The sequence below is a fragment of the Anomaloglossus baeobatrachus genome, chromosome 3 (assembly GCF_048569485.1).
Source record: "Anomaloglossus baeobatrachus isolate aAnoBae1 chromosome 3, aAnoBae1.hap1, whole genome shotgun sequence".
Lineage (NCBI taxonomy): Eukaryota > Metazoa > Chordata > Amphibia > Anura > Aromobatidae > Anomaloglossus > Anomaloglossus baeobatrachus.
Window position 1 is genome coordinate 272,906,803 of NC_134355.1, and position 20,367 is coordinate 272,927,169.

Sequence of the window (20,367 nt, forward strand, 5' to 3'; positions counted from 1 at the left end):
CATTTTCCAGACTGTAGTAGTAGAGTCTGTGAGAGTGCTATCAATGTATAAAACCAATTCCAAGACTTATTTTACATGGCCACTTTGCTCATCAGGCAACACACCACAAGTGGAGATATTTTCCTCATGTCTAAGTTGCACTTTAATGGAATAAGAAAATTCTTTTTATTGCCTTGTTCACCATTCACTTCTTCTGGTGTATGACAGTATTTTATGCTTAATCTGCAGGCCATTTGTCATATCCCCGCATCCAACACCCATGTTCAGAATAAGCCTGTCCTACTGGATTAAGGGTCCCCAGATTGGCCCATCAGGCAAAATATAGGGGTGGATACTCATACACCTCCATTCACTTCTATGGACGAAAGTGCTTACTGCTTGTATTGGAAACTGGTTCTTGACTTAATGTAATTCCCGTTCTGAAGGCTTTGGTCTTTTTAAAGATGCAAAATATTCAGAACTATAGATGTCTTTGCTTTATTTTTTATCTGCTAGCTCTATTAGAGCAAGTTTCACAGAATGTTTTAAATATCTTTTTAATTTTAAGTTCCAGATCTAGATCAAGATCATACTCTCGATCTCGCAGCAGAGAACGCGTGTACAATAGAGATTTCCGCAGAGATTATAGGAATAATAGAGGAATGAGGCGGCCTTATGGCTTCAGGGGAAGAGCAAGAGGTTACTACCAAGGTGGAGGTGGCAGGTACCATCGTGGTGGCTATCGACCAATGTGGAACCGTAGGTATTCTCGAAGTCCTCGCCGCGGACGGTCTCGTTCTAGGAGTCCAAAGAGGCGCTCTGCATCATCTCAAAGATCCAGAAGCCGATCACAGAGATCCTACAAGTCTTCTCAGTCACCGAGATCTTCTTCATCCCGTTCTTCATCGCGCTATAGTAAATCTCCTGAGAACAAATCTCGAGCTTCCCATGAGAAGACTAAGCAAAAAACTGAAGATGCTGGAAAAGCAAAAAGTCCCTCAAATGAGAAATCTGCTGACGAGCACAAAGATGCTTTTGACCCTTCTGAGCCTTTAGATGAACTTGGAAAAGAATTGGATTTGCATGGTGAGAGCTGGGCAGGGCTATCTGCATATGAAAACAGTCCAAGGTCCCCTTGTAGTCCTTCACCAGTAGCCTCTCCACCCAGTGAAAGCTCTTCACAATCTGATGGCCCTATTCTTAGTGTGGTCCACTCTGGTAAAGACACTACGTCTCAAAATTCACATTCCGTGGCCCATAGTCCAGAACGGTCTGGGTCTGGCTCTGGTGGTAATGGTTCAACCAGATACAGTCCTTCACAAAATAGTCCAATTCATATCCCCATTCAAAAGAGTCCAGCAAAGACTGTGGTGTCTCAGAACACATCCAACGATGAAGGACATCCTCACTATACTGCGTTCTCTGAGACGGCAGAGCAAGAGACTGCTAAAGGTACAAAGTTTTCTAAAAGGTAAGGACCTTGTCTCACATTAATGTTCAGTCCATAATTAGTCATCACAATAGTAAAAGTTAAATAGAAATTCATATTTTATCATGTCATAATAGTATTCCTTGACCTATGTACAGTTTATCAATGGTGTTTTCCATATCTTAATATTAAACCCATAGGGGACTTGATATTAGCACTTCTCATAAGTAACTGAATGGGAGACACAGCTGGTTCCCCCTTGTATTCAGTGCCTTGCACATCGTAATAGTGACTGTGCTAATTGTTAAATTTACTAAAACTTATGTAAAATGCCAGGGGAAGCCACTACTAAAACTATGGAGTAGTGAAGGGGACTCGACTCTTGCCAGTGAGTCCCATTTATTTTCCAGGGCTGATTGTCAGGTGCGGAGAGTCAAATATTCTCATCTATTACCTGTATACGCTTTTCTAAGCTACGTGACTCCATGTTATTTTCACCATCTCTGAAGTACATGTTTGTTTTGTTTTTTTTTAACTGAGCTCATTGAATGAAGTTGTTGTACAATCTGCCATTTGTATTTATAATTGCCATTCATTTTATTCTTTCAGGTATACAGATGACGAGCACAGGTTATTTCCAATTGAAAAGGTTAATAATAGAGAGAAAGAAAGCCAAAAAGATAAGACATTGGATAAGAATAAAAAGGAAACTGGTCGAAATTGGGACGATCGGGATATGTTAGATTATCTTTTGGAAAAAGAGTCGGTTAAGTCTCAGTTTTTGTCAGTTTCAGAAAGCGAAGACCAAGAGGAAGCGGAGGACTATAGGCAGTTTAGAAAGTCCGTGTTAGCAGACCAAGGCAAAGGATTTTCTTCTACATCTCAGTGGAATGCTGAGGAAGAAGGGACAAAGTATAAGTCCAAAGTTGTAGTGAAGGGTGGTAAGGAAGGTGAAAAGACCAAGGAGGGGAAGGGGCATAAAGTGACCACCAAAGAGAGACATAAAGGTGATGATAAAGGTAGCGAAAGGTCATCTAGTAAAAAGGAACGGAAGTCACCTGACCCAGTCCTGCCTGATAAGATGAAAGACCCCTTCAGTTGTCTTATCCCTTTACACCCAAGTGATGACACGAAAGAGAAAATAGTATTCAGAGAGGAAAGCCCACTTAGGATCACTATGAAAGCAACGGATTCTCATCATCCTGATGTCAAACTTCGGATACTTGCTATTCCCCTTGATGACAACAGGTAAGGAGATGTTACCACAAAAGAGACAACTAATAGATTAATGTAATCTGACCTAAATATTATTTTCTGCTTATAATAAAGGCCATCCACTCTGGCTAATGATCGTATGCTAGCCAGTACTCTTGTTCACTCAGTCAAGAGGCAGAAAGACTTCCGGTCCATCTTTGAACACATGAAGGTTTCCTTCTCCAACAAAACCTCTCCCGAGTCTTTTACCTACCATGTGGTGTCTTTAGTACAGTTTGTCAAAGGTAAGCAATGACTGTGAGAAGAAAATCTGTGCCTTGGTGATGACATAATTTCTTAAGTTATCCAATACCTGATCGACTTCATGTTTGTTGGGATGCCCAACGTGATCATACACTACAAATTGTATAATGCTTCAGCTCCAGTTTTTCATTGAGCACTTTTTTATGCACTATTTAGGCATCAGTGTGAGTTTCTTTCCCACATCATAAACATAACATTGTTTGCATTATTTCATATGATTTATTAATGCTCCTAGAGTTGGGTTGTTCTAAACTCCGCCATACACAGGATGGATATTGGCTGAGTGCTCCTGTGTTCGTCTGGCCCGAGTTCTCTGTGAGAACAAAAAGATTGTCAGTCCAAAATCGGATGTGTCGGATTGTTCTCTTTCCTGACAAAAAATTGTCCAGGGCTCCGATATCAGCGGATTCGGCTAACATTAGTTTAATGTATATGGAGACCTTTACATTAGAAATTATGCGAGACCTAAGTTTAGATTTGTTCTATCTGTCATTAAGCCAAATTATATAAACTAGTGCAAACAAAAGTTGTGTAGTGTGATGTTGGTATCAATTATTAAAAAAAAGCTGTATGAACTGCTCACAATCAGCATAGGAGTAAAATATTACAACACACAACATAAGTATCAAGGGACTGAAAGATACTGTACATTGCTATGGTGGAAAAAAGATTCAATATGTTATATTGGTGGATCCTAGATGAAGAGTACAATATACCATGACTTTGGGGACGTGAAGTACATTTTAGTTTTAAAGGGTGACATAACATCTAAATGTTAAATGTTGGGAGAAAGGGATGAGAACATCCATGGGGGCCGTGTTCTCTCATATTGTACCAGTGTCAGCCCCAATTACTGATAGCATTTCACTTAAGATGGAATAAAGTTGTGAGATTACATGAGAAAAGTAAATCTGGGGATCACCACTTATAAGAAAGATGAGGCCACCATGTGCAGTACATTCAGCATAACCTTGAAAATGTAAAGGTGAGAATATGAGAGGGGGGGTGAAGCGTTTAATCTGGTATTAAGAAGTGCTTTCCAAGGAGAATTCTTAGGTATGTCTCATCCACAGACACCTGCCAACTTCTCTCACTAAATCGTTTGGAGACGTCACACGGACTTACCTGCCTTGCGATGTCGCTGTTGCCGACAAACCGCCTCCTTTCAATGGGGGTGGTTCGTGCGGCATCACAGCGGCGTCACTTAACGGCTGCCCAGTAGAAGCGGAGGGGCGGAGATGAGCGGGATGTAACATCCCGTCCATCTCCTTCTTCCTCATTGCCGGTGGCCGCAGGTAAGCTGCAGTTCGTCATTCCCGAGGTGTCACACGTAGTGATGTGTGCTGCCTCGGGAACGACGAACAACCTGTGTGCTCAACAATCAACTATTTTTTGAAAAGGAACGACATGTCAACGATGGACGATTTTGGTGAGTATTTTCCATCGTTAACAGTCGCTCCTTGCTGTCACACGCAACGACGTCGCTAACGATGCCGGATGTGCGTCATGGAATCCGTGACCCCGGCGATATATCGTTAGATCCATCGTTGCGTGTAAATGGGCCTTTAGAGTCTCTGGCAACAGAAGAAAAGGGATGTCCTCCTACCACTTGAATATAAATTGTAGTTTCCTATCTGAGGGCGGTTGATTTTTCGTTATATTCATTGTGCTTTTCTATATATTATCTGAACAAGGTAAGTTTTTGTGCAGCCATGGCTCTGTGGTGATGTGGTTAGAGCTGCAGGCTATATATTCTTGTTGACTGAAACCATGGTCCAGAGTTGACTTTTGCTGTACGTGTTTATTGCATATAATTTTAATGAGTTGCCTACTTTGGTCCAGCCTCTACCCTCTTTAGTATGTTTTGAGTTGACCTATAACTTTCCCACTTCCCTAATCACTGTCGTGCATGGTTTATGGGAATCGTGGAGGGCATTGGTAAGGCAATTGTCAAGCAGCTATTGTTAGGTAGAGGCAAAGATGTACTCTGATATGCTGGACTTTTGCAAACTCGTTGTTCAGTGCCATGTGCCCTACATTCCACCAATCCATAGAGTACTTTCATAGAGCACCAGTGGTTTAACTAAAGAAGGTTGGTTGTCTCAAAATGGCAACTACTTGTTCCAGTGGGTCCATTGCCCTTCTGGTTTGGTTTTGTGATGTGTGTCCTTGTTAACCACCCTTGACCTTGAGTTGGTACTGGCCAGTGTTTATTTCTTTTTCATTATGACTAGGTCCTGGAAAATATTTTGAAACCCATGTAACACAATAAAATATACGAGTGTTGCTGGGACAAAAACAGGCTAAAGTCCTCCTGACACAAATGGCAAAAATCTGAATTGCTAGATCCTAAAATTCCTGGGTTTGCTGGAATTAAGCTTGAGGCTCTACCTTGTAGTGGCCCTTTCGGGGTGTTTTGCTTGATTTTGAGACTTGTGCTGGATGGTAAGTGCACATAGCTGTATATTGATTTCTTTAACAGGATGATGTCTCATATTGCATTAACTATGATTTCCACTGCCTTCCCATTCATTTTATGATGTCACATCTCATACTAGTAATATTAAGATATATGATGACATCATCACATTAACTGTGCATGCAACCAAATGATTCAATGCTAAAAGCTAGTCCTTTACATGTCTTTTTATTCATTTCTTGCATGAAGACACCAAGATGAATGTTTTACCCCTGGAGCAATATACATGCATTTCATAAACGGAAGGGTAGTAAAGTCCAAAGTCACACAGGAAGAAATGTATGTTGGATAGGCCTGTTTATATGGAATGTGTGTGTATATATTCTAGCTATCCCACCCTGCCTTAGGTCACTGCTATCCTCAATTTCTGACTGTATTGATTCTTTCCATTCCTTAGGATGATCCATCAGTTTTCAGCCTTTTGTAACAATTCTCCAAATCGGAGACCCATATTTATGTATGATGCTTTATGTATAAGCCACAATCGGGACCAGATAACATCCTATATTTTTTACGTAAGAACAGTAGGTATTATTCTGCTAATCTGTAGAATTGTTCTAGAATAATTGACTTAGTTTGGCCACTTTTTCTTTAGTTTAACACGTTGACATCCTTTAGCGGAACTTATTACTTTATAAGTGTCTCCTTATTCCATTTCGACGGACGACATAAAATGACTGGTGGATGAACATGTAACCAGACCCATCAATCGGCCGCTTCCAGTTGTAAAACCCCTCTCACAATGGAAAGACACTTTCAATAGGAGAATGCTGATTGACAGGTCTGGTCACATGCTTCTTCATCAGTGGCCATGTTTTGGACAGGAGTGCTGTGCAGCGGGAAGGCTGTAAGTGCAGGAGGAGATCCTGTAAGGCTTACTAATCTATAAGTATTGCTAAATCGTGACCCCAACACATTTGTTAAAATAAAGATGGTGACCAACCCCTTTAAGATCCTTATCAAAAAGTACTCCCCTATAAAGCTACTCCTGCACATTAAAGGGGTTGTCCAGTGAAAAAGTCATCACCTGTCCAACGTTAGGCCTAAAACCCATTGCATGTACTGTCAGCTAGTATCTGACATGTTGCCGTCCACCTGACTCTCGTTATAATTGCACTGGCCATAAGAAGACACGAGAACGAAGAATTTGAGATCCTAACATGACTTATGCTTTCTTCTGCTCATTAATAATCTGTGCTATTCTACACATGTACATTTAGCTGAGATGACTATGCAGTTATAGATAGTTTCCCAGAGACTGCCATCTTATGTGTAAGACGTTGTGTAGCCTTAGTTGGTGGGAGGAAAGTTGGTTAGTGCTATTGGTGCATGTTAGGGATTGTATACATGTAACATACAAAGTGATACCATCCCATGCTTGCTCAGAAAACCCTTTTGTGGGTTATTGTTTAGTTGTTCACATTGTTGATGTAATTCACTATTTGATTGTTTGGTAATGTCAGTATTTTCCAGCTTTATGTACGTGCATAAACCACTTAAATCTATAACGTTTTTTTATTCTTTACATAGTAATAAAAGCTTTAAATGGAACGTGTCAGCTGATTCATGCTGCTTAAAGGGAAGCAAACATCAGCATTTTCCTCTATAAGGTGCAGCCAGTGCAGTACTGGCAGTATCAGGCACATTGTGTACATACCATCAGGGGGCAGCTCGGATGTTTAGGCTGTGAAATTCAACTTTATAAAGTTTGAAAATTCATGCACTTTTTGATTGACGTGTGCACCACTCTCCTAATGTCCGGGTGGGTTATGCACGTGTATCCCGGCCCCTCCCCACGCTGCCTGTTCCTCCCTCTCACTGGGCGTATGTAAATTTCTAATCTTCAGTTACACGGCGTCGGATTTAGCGCCTGCGCATAGTGCTTATCTCCGGCATCATGTTTCTGATTCTAAAGCCCACAGTATTATGGTGCATGAGAGGGCGGTGCATGAGAGATCTGCTGTGACCGCAAGAGCGCGTGCGGTCACAACAGGACTGGAGCACAGCTGATCTTACCCTGATTAGCTGCAGCAGACGTCTGCTACGATATCGTCTGCTGTAGCTAATCGGTAAGATCAGCTATTCTCCAGTCCTGTTGTGACACCGTGTGCGCTCCCGCGGTCACAACAGATCTGAAGAAGCGAGGGCGCATGCGCCGCCCTCTCATGCACCATAATACTGTGGGCTTTAGAAATACGGCGCCGGAGATGAGCGCTATGCGCAGGCGCTAAATCCGACGCCGTGTAACTGAAGATTAGAAATTTACATACGGCCAGTGGGAGGGAGGAACAGGCGGCGGGGGGAGGGGCCGGGATACACGTGCATAACCCGCCCGGACATTAGCAGCGAGGTGCACACGTCAATCAAAAAGTGCATGAATTTTCAAACTTTATAAAGTTGGATTTCACAGCCTAAACATCCGAGCTGCCCCCTGATGGTATGTACACAATGTGCCTGATAGTGCCAGTACTGCACTGGCTGCACCTTATATAGGAAAATGCTGATGTTTGGTTCCCTTTAAACAAGGGGCAGTAGTAATCCGAGCCACTTTGCATGTTTGCAGCAAGTTATGTTTTTCTTTAAATCCTCTAAACACCATCTCAGAGATCTAAGAGATTACTTAATATTTTCATTGGTTGAATGCATTTCTCCCTTTCTTCCTAAGCTTCATTGACATACGTGCTAGCGCATTTCATATGTTTCACTCCCTATCCACGATAAACAGGAGCATGCAGCACATTCTAAGGCTATGTTCACAAGCAGTGATTTTGCAGCGGGTTTTTTTGCATCTCGTTTTCAATGCAGCAACGCTTTTACAGTATCAGCAAAGGCTATAAGATTTCAGAAATCTTATACACTCGCCTGCTTTTTTTTTTTCGATGACCGAATTAAAGAACTGCAGAATTTTTTAAATCTGCAGCATGTTAATATTTGCAGCATTTTTTTTTGCATCAGTTTTTTTCACCCATAGAAAGCAGTAAGTGCAGCAAAACCTTTGTTTTCAATGCAGAGTTTTTATTGCCAAAAGAGCAGGTTTTGGCTGCAGGCAAAAACCCTGCATCTTAACATAGCCGAAGGCGGGCTTTGCACGTTGCGACATCGCAAGCTGATGCTGCGATGTCGCACGCGATAGTCCCCGCCCCCGTCGCAGATACGATATCTTGTGATAGCTGGCGTAGCGAAAATTATCGCTATGCCAGCTTCACATGCACTTACCTGCCCTGCGACCGTCGCTCTGGCCGGCAACCCGCCTCCTTCCTAAGGGGGCGGGTCGTGCGGCGACATAGCGACGTCACATGGCAGGCGGCCAATAGTAATGTAAACATCCAGCCCACCACCTTCCTTCTCATAGCAGCCGGGACGCAGGTAAGGTGATGTTCCTCGCTCCTGCGGCTTCATACACAGCGAGGTGTGCTGCCACAGGAACGAGGAACAACATCATACCTGTCGCGGCAGCGTAATTATGGAAAGGTCGGAGCCTGCACCGATGATACGATAACGACGCTTTTGCGCTCGTGAATCGTATCCTCTAGAATTTACACACAATGTCGAAAGTGACGACGGATGTGCGTCACTTTCGATTTGACCCCACCGACATCGCACTTGCAATGTTGCAACGTGCAAAGCCGCCCTAAGACTGACTGCATACTTTTTCTCCATGTAACACAAGACTACTGAATTATGATAGTGTGCTATGCGCACAATGTCATGATTGCCCTGTTTTCTCCATGCAAGTGGGTAGACCCACAAATGCATGTATGTCATATGTCCCATATAGTGACTGCAAACTTATTCTGGAAAACCACTTTAAGTGTCAGACTTTACATTGTGTGTAATCTTATCCTGCACAATTACACAGGTGTGCATAATTTGGTAGATGCAAAACAATAATACCAATATGGAATGTTTTATTAAGAAAATTAGCAAATTGACTTAATCTGTTTTATATTATTTGTTTTTGTTAAAGGGAATCTGTCGGCAGGTTTTTGCTACGTAAGCTGAAGCCAGCATGCTGTAAAGGTTAATACAGAAAGTTCAGGCATGCCTGTATTGTCACAGTCTAATCTTTTTGTATATGTACTATGTTTGTTTAAGCAGCAGGACCCTTATCATTACAGGACTAGAAACTGCACTGAAATTCTGATTTTTATCACAATGGCTGCAGCTAGTAATCTAAATGGTACACCGTTGGATTCAGAATCTCTTTGCCTACATCATGATGCTCTCAGATGAGGTTGCAAAAACCTGCTTGCAGGTTCCCTTTAAGTGCATTGGAACAATAGATACAAATTATTGTACTTGCGAACATAGCCTATAAGATAACTGTAAAGCGGTGTCCAGTGAAAACAAATTTATCCCTTTTACGTAGGATACATTATAAGATACATTGTAACTTATTGTTGGGGATCCAACCTTGGGGACCCATACTGAGCTTCTTCGCTGGGAATTTTGTTACCCGATGGGGCACTTTTATCCCTGGATGCCAGTTTCCATTCCATTAATTTTCTATGGAACTGCTTGAAAAAGCCGTGTGCAATGATCGGCAGCCTCATAGGTAATGGAGCGGTGGTTGAGCATGTGCACTGTTGCGTCATTCTAATAAAGAGAACAGTGCCGTAGCCTGCCAATTGGTGCGGATCCCAGTGGTCATACCTCCACTGATTAATAAGCTATCACCTTGTGGACAAGTGATAACTTGTTTTCACTGGACAACCCCTTAAAGGGGGAACCTGTCATCAGAAATTTAGCTTGAAACCTAAACGTTTCCCCCTCTGCAGCTCCTGGGCTTCATTCTAGCAATGTTCCTGTTGTTTATGTGCCCCCTTTCTGACCAAAATAAAGACTTTATAAAGTGGTACCTATTTGTATTGAAATCTTGATAATAGTACACGGGGGCGGGCTCTCGGTGGCCGTTAGTCTGCCTCATGTCGCTTTAGGCCGTCCCCCATCGCGCAATTTCATATCTCAGGACGCCGCCCACTGCGCCCGAGGTGCCGCGCACGCGAGGACTGCTGGTCACGTGTGCGCAGGCACGAGGTTATGGGCGGCGCTGAGATTGCATCGCAAGTGCCCGCCCATCATCTCGTGGCCACGCTCTCCCCTCTGCTACCAGCATTCTGCGCAAGTGCTGGCCAAATGATCCGATCTCACCTCTTTCCCATCTTACCCTGCAGCAGGAAATATATGGGAGGAGCGGAGCAGGACACCACCGGTTACGAGATGTGACGTCGGGTCATCTGGCCAGCGCTTGCGCGGAACGCTGGAGGCAGAGGGGAAAGGGCGGGCACGAGATGATGGGCGGGCACTTGCGATGCAATCACAGCGCCACCCATAATCTTATGCCTGCGACCACGTGACCAGCGGTCTTCGCGTGCTCGGCACCTCGGGCGCAGTGGGCGGCGTCCTGAAGTATGGAATGGAGCGATGGGGGACGGCCTAAAGCGACATGAGGCAGACTAACGGCCACCGAGAGTCCGCCCCCGTGTACCATTATCAAGATTTCAATACAAAAAGGTACCACTTTATAAAGTCTTTATTTTGGTCAGAAAGGGGGCACATAAACAGGAACATTGATAGAATGCAGCCCAGGAGCTGCAGAGGGGGAAACGTTTAGGTTTCAAGCTAAATTTCTGATGACTGGTTCCCTTTAAAAGGAATGAATAACAAATATGTAAAAAATTGTCCCTATACAAAAATGGCTAAATATCTTGGATTAACAAATCTTGTGTCTAGAGAGGTAATCATTATAGTACATTATAATGGCTGCTGTCTGTAACACTGATGAATGTTAATGGGACAGGTGACTGTGAGCATGTGCAGTAGGAAGCTCCACATCTCTCCATGTGTAAGAAAATGTTGTCCCAGAGTATATTCTGATGATGCTGGAGTGATCAGGATTGCTGGGGTAAGAAGAAATTGCTCACACTGCTGTCCACCCTGGCTTTCTAATCGAATATTATAGATACCATGGGTACTGGGGTAAAAAAATGCTACTCACGCTGCTGTCTACCCTGTCTTTCTGATCTAATACTGGAGAGATCAGGTGCTGAGGTAAGAAAATCCGGCTCACACTGCTGTTCACCGTCTTTTTGATCTAATACTGGAGATACCATGGGTTCTGAGGTAAGAAGAGATGGCTCACACTGCTGTCCACCCTGTCTTTCTGATCATATACTGGAGATACCATGGGTTCTGAGGTAAGAAGAGACGGCTCACACTGCTGTCCACCCTGTCTTTCTGATCATATACTGGAGATACCATGGGTGCTGAGGTAAGAAGAGCCGGCTCACACTGCTGTCCACCCTGTCTTTCTGATCATATACTGGAGATACCATGGGTGCTGAGGTAAGAAGAGGGTGGCTCACACTGCTGTCCACCCGATCTTTCTGATCATATACTGGAGATACCATGGGTTCTGAGGTAAGAAGAGGCTGCTCACACTGCTGTCCACCCTGCCTTTCTGCTCTAATACTGGAGATACCATGGGTGCTGAGGTAAGAAGAGCCGGCTCACACTGCTGTCCACCCTGGATTTCTGAAGTCTGAGCGACAGTACATGATGTAGATTATTTCCAGGTTCCAGCATCAAAGCTTCCTACTGCAGCTGTCCCATTAACGTTCTAGCACAGGTTTCTGCCAGTGTGAGAAGATCACTCCCATTTTAATTCTATACTGATTACCTTCCTAGAAAGTGAAACAAATATGATTTGCTTATTAAAGGTATTTAGGAAATTATTTATATTGTCTTTTTCTTTTATGTATTTATTTTCTATTCCTACAACACCCTTTTAAAGGGAAAGTATCACATCCAGAATCGCTCTGTACTGGCAGGCATACAGGGACAGCAACTACACGGAGAAAATGAGGTGGTATTCTTGAGTGATTGGAGCGATGCAGAGTGGTTACTCACTATAGTGTGAGCTCACTGTTCTCACTCCCCAGCACATTGATTAACAAGACTGCGGAGTCTTTGATCAAGATGCTGGAGAGTGATTACAGCGCACTATCTGTGTAGTGATCGATGACTTTAAGGCTATGTGTGCACGTGTGCGCTCTGGTGCCTGCAGAATTTGTGCGCTCTGCATGCTGCCTCTTCCTATAGACAGCATGCAAAGCGACATGTCACTTCTTAGAACGCACGCTTCGGGCATCAGCCGAAGCGCTACGTTCTAATATGCCACGTACGCACGTCTCATGCACAATCTTCATAGATTGTGCTGGGGACGCAGGACGCATGCAGTTAAGCTGCGGTGCAGAACGCAGCATAACTGCATGCAATACGCACACGTGCGCACATAGCCTTACTGCTCCTTGCACCACCTGATGACTGGAAGCGACTGGCTGCAGAGAGAGTATAACTTCATTTTCTTCCTGAAGTTGCTGCTCCAGTAAGATGGCTGAGCATGATTTGAATGCTATTTACCTGCAGATTACACCTACAGTTAGGTCCAGAAATATTTGGACAGTGACACAAGTTTTGTTATTTTAGCTGTTTACAAAAACATGTTCAGAAATACAATTATATATATAATATGGGCTGAAAGTGCACACTCCCAGCTGCAATATGAGAGTTTTCACATCCAAATCGGAGAAAGGGTTTAGGAATCATAGCTCTGTAATGCATAGCCTCCTCTTTTTCAAGGGACCAAAAGTAATTGGACAAGGGACTCTAAGGGCTGCAATTAACTCTGAAGGCGTCTCCCTCGTTAACCTGTAATCAATGAAGTAGTTGAAAGGTCTGGGGTTGATTACAGGTGTGTGGTTTTGCATTTGGAAGTTGTTGCTTTGACCAGACAACATGCGGTCTAAGGAACTCTCAATTGAGGTGAAGCAGAACATCCTGAGGCTGATAAAAAAGAAAAAAATCTATCAGAGAGATAGCAGACATGCTTGGAGTAGCAAAATCAACAGTCGGGTACAATCTGAGAAAAAAGGAATTGACTAGTGAGCTTGGGAACGCAAAAAGGCCTGGGCGTCCACGGATGACAACAGTGGTGGATGATCGCCGCATACTTTCTTTGGTGAAGAAGAACCTGTTCACAACATCAACTGAAGTCCAGAACACTCTCAGTGAAGTAGGTGTATCTGTCTCTAAGTCAACAGTAAAGAGAAGACTCCATGAAAGTAAATACAAAGGGTTCACATCTAGATGCAAACCATTCATCAATTCCAAAAATAGACAGGCCAGAGTTAAATTTGCTGAAAAACACCTCATGAAGCCAGCTCAGTTCTGGAAAAGTATTCTATGGACAGATGAGACAAAGATCAACCTGTACCAGAATGATGGGAAGAAAAAAGTTTGGAGAAGAAAGGGAACGGCACATGATCCAAGGCACACCACATCCTCTGTAAAACATGGTGGAGGCAACGTGATGGCATGGGCATGCATGGCTTTCAATGGCACTGGGTCACTTGTGTTTATTGATGACATAACAGCAGACAAGAGTAGCCGGATGAATTCTGAAGTGTACCGGGATATACTTTCAGCCCAGATTCAGCCAAATGCCGCAAAGTTGATCGGACGGCGCTTCATAGTACAGATGGACAATGACCCCAAGCATACAGCCAAAGCTACCCAGGAGTTCATGAGTGCAAAAAAGTGGAACATTCTGCAATGGCCAAGTCAATCACCAGATCTTAACCCAATTGAGCATGCATTTCACTTGCTCAAATCCAGACTTAAGACGGAAAGACCCACAAACAAGCAAGACCTGAAGGCTGCGGCTGTAAAGGCCTGGCAAAGCATTAAGAAGGAGGAAACCCAACGTTTGGTGATGTCCATGGGTTCCAGACTTAAGGCAGTGATTGCCTCCAAAGGATTCGCAACAAAATATTGAAAATAAAAATATTTTGTTTGGGTTTGGTTTATTTGTCCAATTACTTTTGACCTCCTAAAATGTGGAGTGTTTGTAAAGAAATGTGTACAATTCCTACAATTTCTATCAGATATTTTTGTTCAAACCTTCAAATTAAACGTTACAATCTGCACTTGAATTCTGTTGTAGAGGTTTCATTTCAAATCCAATGTGGTGGCATGCAGAGCCCAACTCGCGAAAATTGTGTCACTGTCCAAATATTTCTGGACTTAACTGTATATATTCAGGCAAATAGCCTTCTCTCTTAGGATTTATTTGTATACTGTCTTTATGTATACACACACTTATAATTCTGAATGCTTACACTTAATCAACCATAACCTTGTCAATTTACAGTTGGCCAATATTATAAATTGTGAATGTGCAGGTAATAATGACTGAATAATGATGGACTCACAAATATTCCATTGAGGAGAAGTATTATCTTATTATGTAATATATTTTTCCCTTTTTCTGTCTTTTAATAGGATTCAACCTATTAATATATGTTGACATTCTACAAGTCCCACTTTAAGATCTGTGGCTTTGTGTTTGAAGGGAGTTAAACTAATGAGGCAGTTTTTCTCCTCTACAACCAACAGAGCATTATTTCAAGGGTGACGGAAAGACCCTCAGTGAGAGATTTGCAGGGTATCAGACAGTCACCGATGAGCATGCCAGCCGTCCAAAGAGCCCAGAAATACACAGGTATATCCCAACGGTACTTTAAAACTGTCACTGTGCATGCCAATCTATCCATTTTTAACTAATGTAATATTCTTTTATGTATGATTACAACTGGAATGCTTTCTATACCAACTCATTGAGACAATTTCCCTTTGTGATGCTCATTTTTTGGGGTAGTATGCAAATGGCCATCTGCTTCTGGTCTTATACATTATACAGTATTTCAGATCTATGCTGAAAACCATTGTTGGATGATCATAGCTTTAAAGCTATCACAGTATATTATTTGGAATCAAGAGACAATGGAAAGGGTTAAACACCGTGCTGTTGCATAAAAAATTAGTCAAAGGATTTCTACGCGTTTCGGAGCGAGCCCTTTATTTCTGGGAAAAAATGATTTCTAAACTGTTCTTGTCACCAGGTTTAGGTTTTATCTAATATAAACAAAAGCTACCCCCTTCAACTGGTTTACTGCTGTCAATCAACCTGTATCTATCTCTCTATATATGCTGTACATATCTTGTATTTTTATCCATTGCTATTTCTATATCTATATTTTATCTATGTCCCAGATAAATGAAATATATAATAGACCCCTACAGAGAGAAAAAGATGTACAGTAGATCAATAGGTGCATAATTATAGATAAGACAGGATTTAGATATCTATCACTTTTAATGTTAGCTGGACATTGTTGTACTGTGTAGTGCATAATACATTTATTGAGTGTGGTGAGGCATTAGCTGAAATTGTATCACAGACAAGGAGGCACCAAATGAGAAGTGCTATGTTACTGGGCAGGGGGGAGGGGCTGTGTGCACAGTGCATGGGAGCTGTGTGCCAAGCCAGTAGCTGATGGAGTATTGATCAGTTATTGCCAGAGCTAGAAGACAGATCAGATAAACTTGTGTGAGGAAGGGCAGAGGAGCTGGTGCTGACAGAACTTAGCACTGTAGCATAGCCCAAGGTAAACTGCCCCTGTGAGCTCATGCTGTGTAGGCTCCAAACACACCCTCAGAAGACCGTATTAGGTGTGTGTGGCGCTGAATACATATTTTCCCTGACAGCCAGCTTCTGTCTGCTTCAGAAACAGCCTAGGGGTGACATCTTCCAGAAGGTTTTTGAAAGGTTTATTTATTTTTTTTTTATTTTTTAAAGTGTATATTAGATAAAAATTAATATGATAGTTACGCTTTAAGGAAATGTGGTTTAATTTTTTTTTTATAGATATATATATAGACATATATATATATATATAGATAGATAGATAGATAGATAGATAGATAGATAGATAGATAGATAGATGTGTATATAATATATTTTTTATTTTATTTTTTTTTTCACTGCATCTCTTAATTTTCAGGAGGATAGATGTGTCACCAAATATCCAGAGAAAACATGCATATATGCAGAATGAAGAGAAGGCCTTTGTAGTGAAGGAAGAGCCATCCAAGGTTAGTTCTTTTTTGCATTCAATAATATTTTGTTGGTTTTTTTGGAGCTTTTATTAAACACTCTGGGGTAATTTTTAAAGGGAGGAAAAATGATTGAACTAGTTATGCTGTTGGGGCAGAAATATGTAATCTAAATGTTCATATGTAATGCAGCTACTTGATGTACGTTACTAAATTGAGTAAAAAAATGTGTTTCTTCATCGTTCCTTATGGGAGACCCAGACCATGGGTGTATAGCTTCTGCCTTCGGAGGACGCACAAAGTACTACACTCAAACGTGTAGCTCCTCCCTCCGAGCATATACACCCCCTGGATGACAGATCTAACCAGTTTCAATGCTTTGTGTTCAGGAGGTCACACACACACATGCATTCTCTGATTTTTTTGATTTGGAAGAAAAGCGGGTCCAGTCTGGACTCCCGGCATGTCCCTTCTCACCCCACTGTGTCGGCGGTGCTGTTAAGGTTGATTTTACAAGGCTGGAGCCTTCACATGCCGCGCTCCTTCACCATCCCCTGGGGCTCTGGCTTGAAGTGGGAGCCATCACGGTTCTCACTGCTTTGCAGGAGACCGGTCTCCAACCGCAGCCCTTTCAGGATCCTGCCGGACGGAGCGCTCACCTCCCAGGGACCTGGCACCTGCGTCTCACAAGCTAAGTACTGAGACGTTATTACCACAGAAAGTGGTCTTTCCAGGGTCCCTTGTACTTTATATATTGGGGAGAGTGTGTTATATGACTGTGTTAACATTTCTGGCCGGTTCTCCAGTTTTCACTGGAGAACCGCGCCGATGGTGCCTGCACGCTGGCCGCATGTTTAAATCTAGGCCCCGGCTTCGCCTGAGGCCTAGTTTCGATTTCACTGCCCCTGCATGTCAGTCATGCAGAGGGACAGTGCGGCTCCGCCCAGCGGCTGTTCAGCACAGGGAACGGACACTCCTCACTGAGGAAAGATTCCCTCCCCTGTATACCTCATTTGCCCGCTCTCAGAGTAGGCCCCGCCCCCTCTCCTCGCTCCGGTCGCCATTTTATCAGCGTTCTCAATGTCTGCATAGGCACAGAGATACCACATTGTGACAAATGGGGGCCTGGGCTGGGGGACTGGAGGGCACAGAGATGTATGTTAAACGGTCTGGCAAGCCACAACCTCCGGTTGTGCAGCTGCTTATATACTCTGTTTATATACTCTGCTGGGGGTCATTCTGGACAGAGCCCCCACTTCTGCAGCATGTCTCACATCAGAGCAAGGCTGCAAGGCTGTTCTTAATATGCACTGCATATAGACTCGTATTGCCTGTACCGAGCACATACACAGTGGTCCCTCAGCCTGGAGGCTCATCAGTGGTCCCTCCAGCTGCTCCGGCTCCGGTGGCTGAACCCCCGGTTTGGGTAGAATCCGCTCTTTCCAGGGGACAGCTGTCCCGGACTCTGCTGAGCATGCATTAGCCCCCTTCTCAGGGCGCTTCTGCTGCTACGGCTCGCTCAGCAAAGCTCACAGAGGACTCTTCATCTGGTCTCAGACCCCGTCCTCCTAAAATGGAGACACAGGGTCCCCTGTCCTTCCCCGTCCCGCAGCTCTGATTCACGAGCTGACTCGCAGGACGAGGAGGATGTCTTTACTAGGGGCTCGGACGCTAGTTCATGTACCATTGATCTGTCCGAAGGTGATGCAGATGCTAATGATTTGATTGCGTCCATTATATTTGTACTGGACCTCAATCCGCCTGTATCAGGGGAGCATCCCCCTCTGGCAGAAAGGCATCAGTATACCTTAAAGAGAACAAGGAGTGTGTTCCTTAACCACTCCAGTTTTCAGCCCACTGTGACCAAGCCCAGAGCCTGTCCTGACAGACGCTCCCAAAGCGTGGTTCTGATGACTGTTTCTCCCTTCCACCAGAGGTGGTCAAGGAGTGGGCTCATTCACCAAGGGTGGACCCTCCGGTGTCTAGACTTTCAGCCCGGATAGTTGTATCAGTGGCTAACGGCACCTCTCTAAGGATCCCACTGTCCGCCAGGTTGACCTTCTGGACAAATCTATATATGAGGCGGCAGGGGCCTCGTTCTCCCCATCTTTTGCAGCAGTGCGGGCTCTCAAAGTCATCTCTGCTTCTCTGGAGGAGATGCATTCCCTCACCAGGGACTTTATGCCCGAAATGGTTGCCTTAACTTCCAGGCTTCAGTCTTTTCATCCTATGCCATGTCTGCCATGCTGGAGACTGCCACCGCACTGCGGTGGCCTCGGCTATTTCCCTCGCTATCCGCAGGCTCCTGTGGCTTCGAGAGTGGAAGGCAGATGCTTCTTAAGTTCCTTGCTGGGCTCCCTTTTGCTGGGACCAGTCTATTCGGTGAACAACTGGATGAAATTATTAAGGAAGCTTTTGGCAGGAAGAGTACTTCCATGCCGCAAACCCAGGAAACCTGTCCAGGGCAGGAACCAGTCGAGGTTTCGTTCCTTTCGTTCCTCTAACTGGTCGTCCTCTAAGCCCTCTGCCTCGTCCACTAACTCGGCCAAGGTCCGTAAACCAACTGGCGCATGAAGCCGCGTCCTCAGAAGTCCGCAGGAGCTTCTGCCACCAAGGCAGCCTCCTCTTGATTATCTGGCCGCGCCAGCAACGTCCTTGGTCGGTGGCAGGCTCTCCCACTTGGGCGACGTGTGGTTTCAACACGTCTTCGATCAGTGGGTGTGGGTTACCATCTCCCACGGCTGCAGAATAGAATTCTATCCAGCCCGCCAAACAGAGGGTCGTGGCATTCTTGCAGGCCTGTGGAGTAATTGTACCAGTTCCCGACTGGGAACGGTCCTGAGATTTCTACTCAAATCTCTTCCTAGTCCCCGAAGAGGACGGTGCCTTCCGACCTGGATCTCAAGCTTCTCAACAAGCATGTTCAGGTGTGGCATTTTTGCATGGAATCTCTGCGATCAGTCAATGACCCAAGGAGATTTCTTAGCATCCATTGACATCAGAGATGTCTATCCGCATGTGCCAATCGCAATTTCACACCAGCGTTGGCTACGTTTTGTAATCGGAAAGGAGCATTTCCAATTCGTGGCTCTCCCCTTCGGGTTAGCCACGGCCCTTTGTTTATTCGCCAAGCTCATGGCAGCAGTGGTTGCGGTTCTGCACCTCCAGGGGTTGGCAGTGATTCCTTACCTGGACGACCTTCTAGTCAAGGCTTCATCCAGTGCAGACTGTCAGCGGAGTGTCTCGCTCACTCTCGCCACGCTTGCAAGTCCACTCTGACCCCGACCCAGGAACTTGCGTACCTAGGGATGCAATTCAAGACTCTGCTGGCACTTGTGAAGCTGCCCTTAGTCGAACAGCAGTCCCTTCATCTGGCGGTTCGCTCTCTGCTGAGGCTCCGCCGGCATTCCATCAGGCACCTCATGCAGGTGCTGGGTCAGATGGTGGCGTCAATGGAAGTGGTTCCCTTTGCCAGTTCCATCTGCGTCCCCTGCAGCTGGACATTCTCCGCTGTTGGGACAAGCGGACCTCTTCCTTGCACAGGCTGGTGGCTCTGTCGCCACAGACCAGGAGCTCTCTTTAGTGGTGGCTTCGGCCCCTCTCCCTGTCCCAGGGACGCTCCTTTTCTGGCCCCGTCCTGGGTGATTCTCACCACGGATGCCAGTCTATCCGGCTGGGGAGCAGTGCTTCTCCACCACCGAGCACAGGGCACTTGGACTCCGTCCGAATCAGCCCTCTCGATCAATGTGCTGGAAATCAGAGCTGTGCTCCTAGCTCTCGTAACTTTTCACCACCTGTCGGCGGGCAAGCACATTCGAGTCCAGTCAGACAACGCGACAGCAGTTGCCTACATCAATCACCAGGGCGGGACGCGCAGCGCCTAGCCCTGTTGGAAATTCAACGCATCAGTGGACGGAAGACTCCAAGTCCACCATATCCGCACCCAGGCGTAGAAAACTGGGAGGCAGATTATCTCAGCCGTCAAACCGTGGACAGCGGCGAGTGG

General features: G+C 44.6%; 1 protein-coding gene across 5 annotated transcripts in view; it reads left to right on the forward strand.

Annotated features, from left to right (window-relative positions):
- BCLAF1 (BCL2 associated transcription factor 1) overlaps window positions 1-20,367 on the forward strand; it is a 110,805-nt gene that overhangs the window by 14,461 nt on the left and 75,977 nt on the right. For all 5 annotated transcript variants that reach the window (XR_012751624.1, XM_075339847.1, XM_075339848.1 and 2 more), the window contains exons 3-7: window positions 548-1,450; window positions 2,018-2,656; window positions 2,738-2,907; window positions 14,862-14,967; window positions 16,310-16,400. Coding sequence is in view for 4 of the 5 variants with exons in the window: in XM_075339847.1 (XP_075195962.1) it covers window positions 548-1,450; window positions 2,018-2,656; window positions 2,738-2,907; window positions 14,862-14,967; window positions 16,310-16,400 (1,909 nt within the window). In the remaining variant the exon portion in view is untranslated. The remainder of the gene's footprint in view (window positions 1-547; window positions 1,451-2,017; window positions 2,657-2,737; window positions 2,908-14,861; window positions 14,968-16,309; window positions 16,401-20,367) is intronic.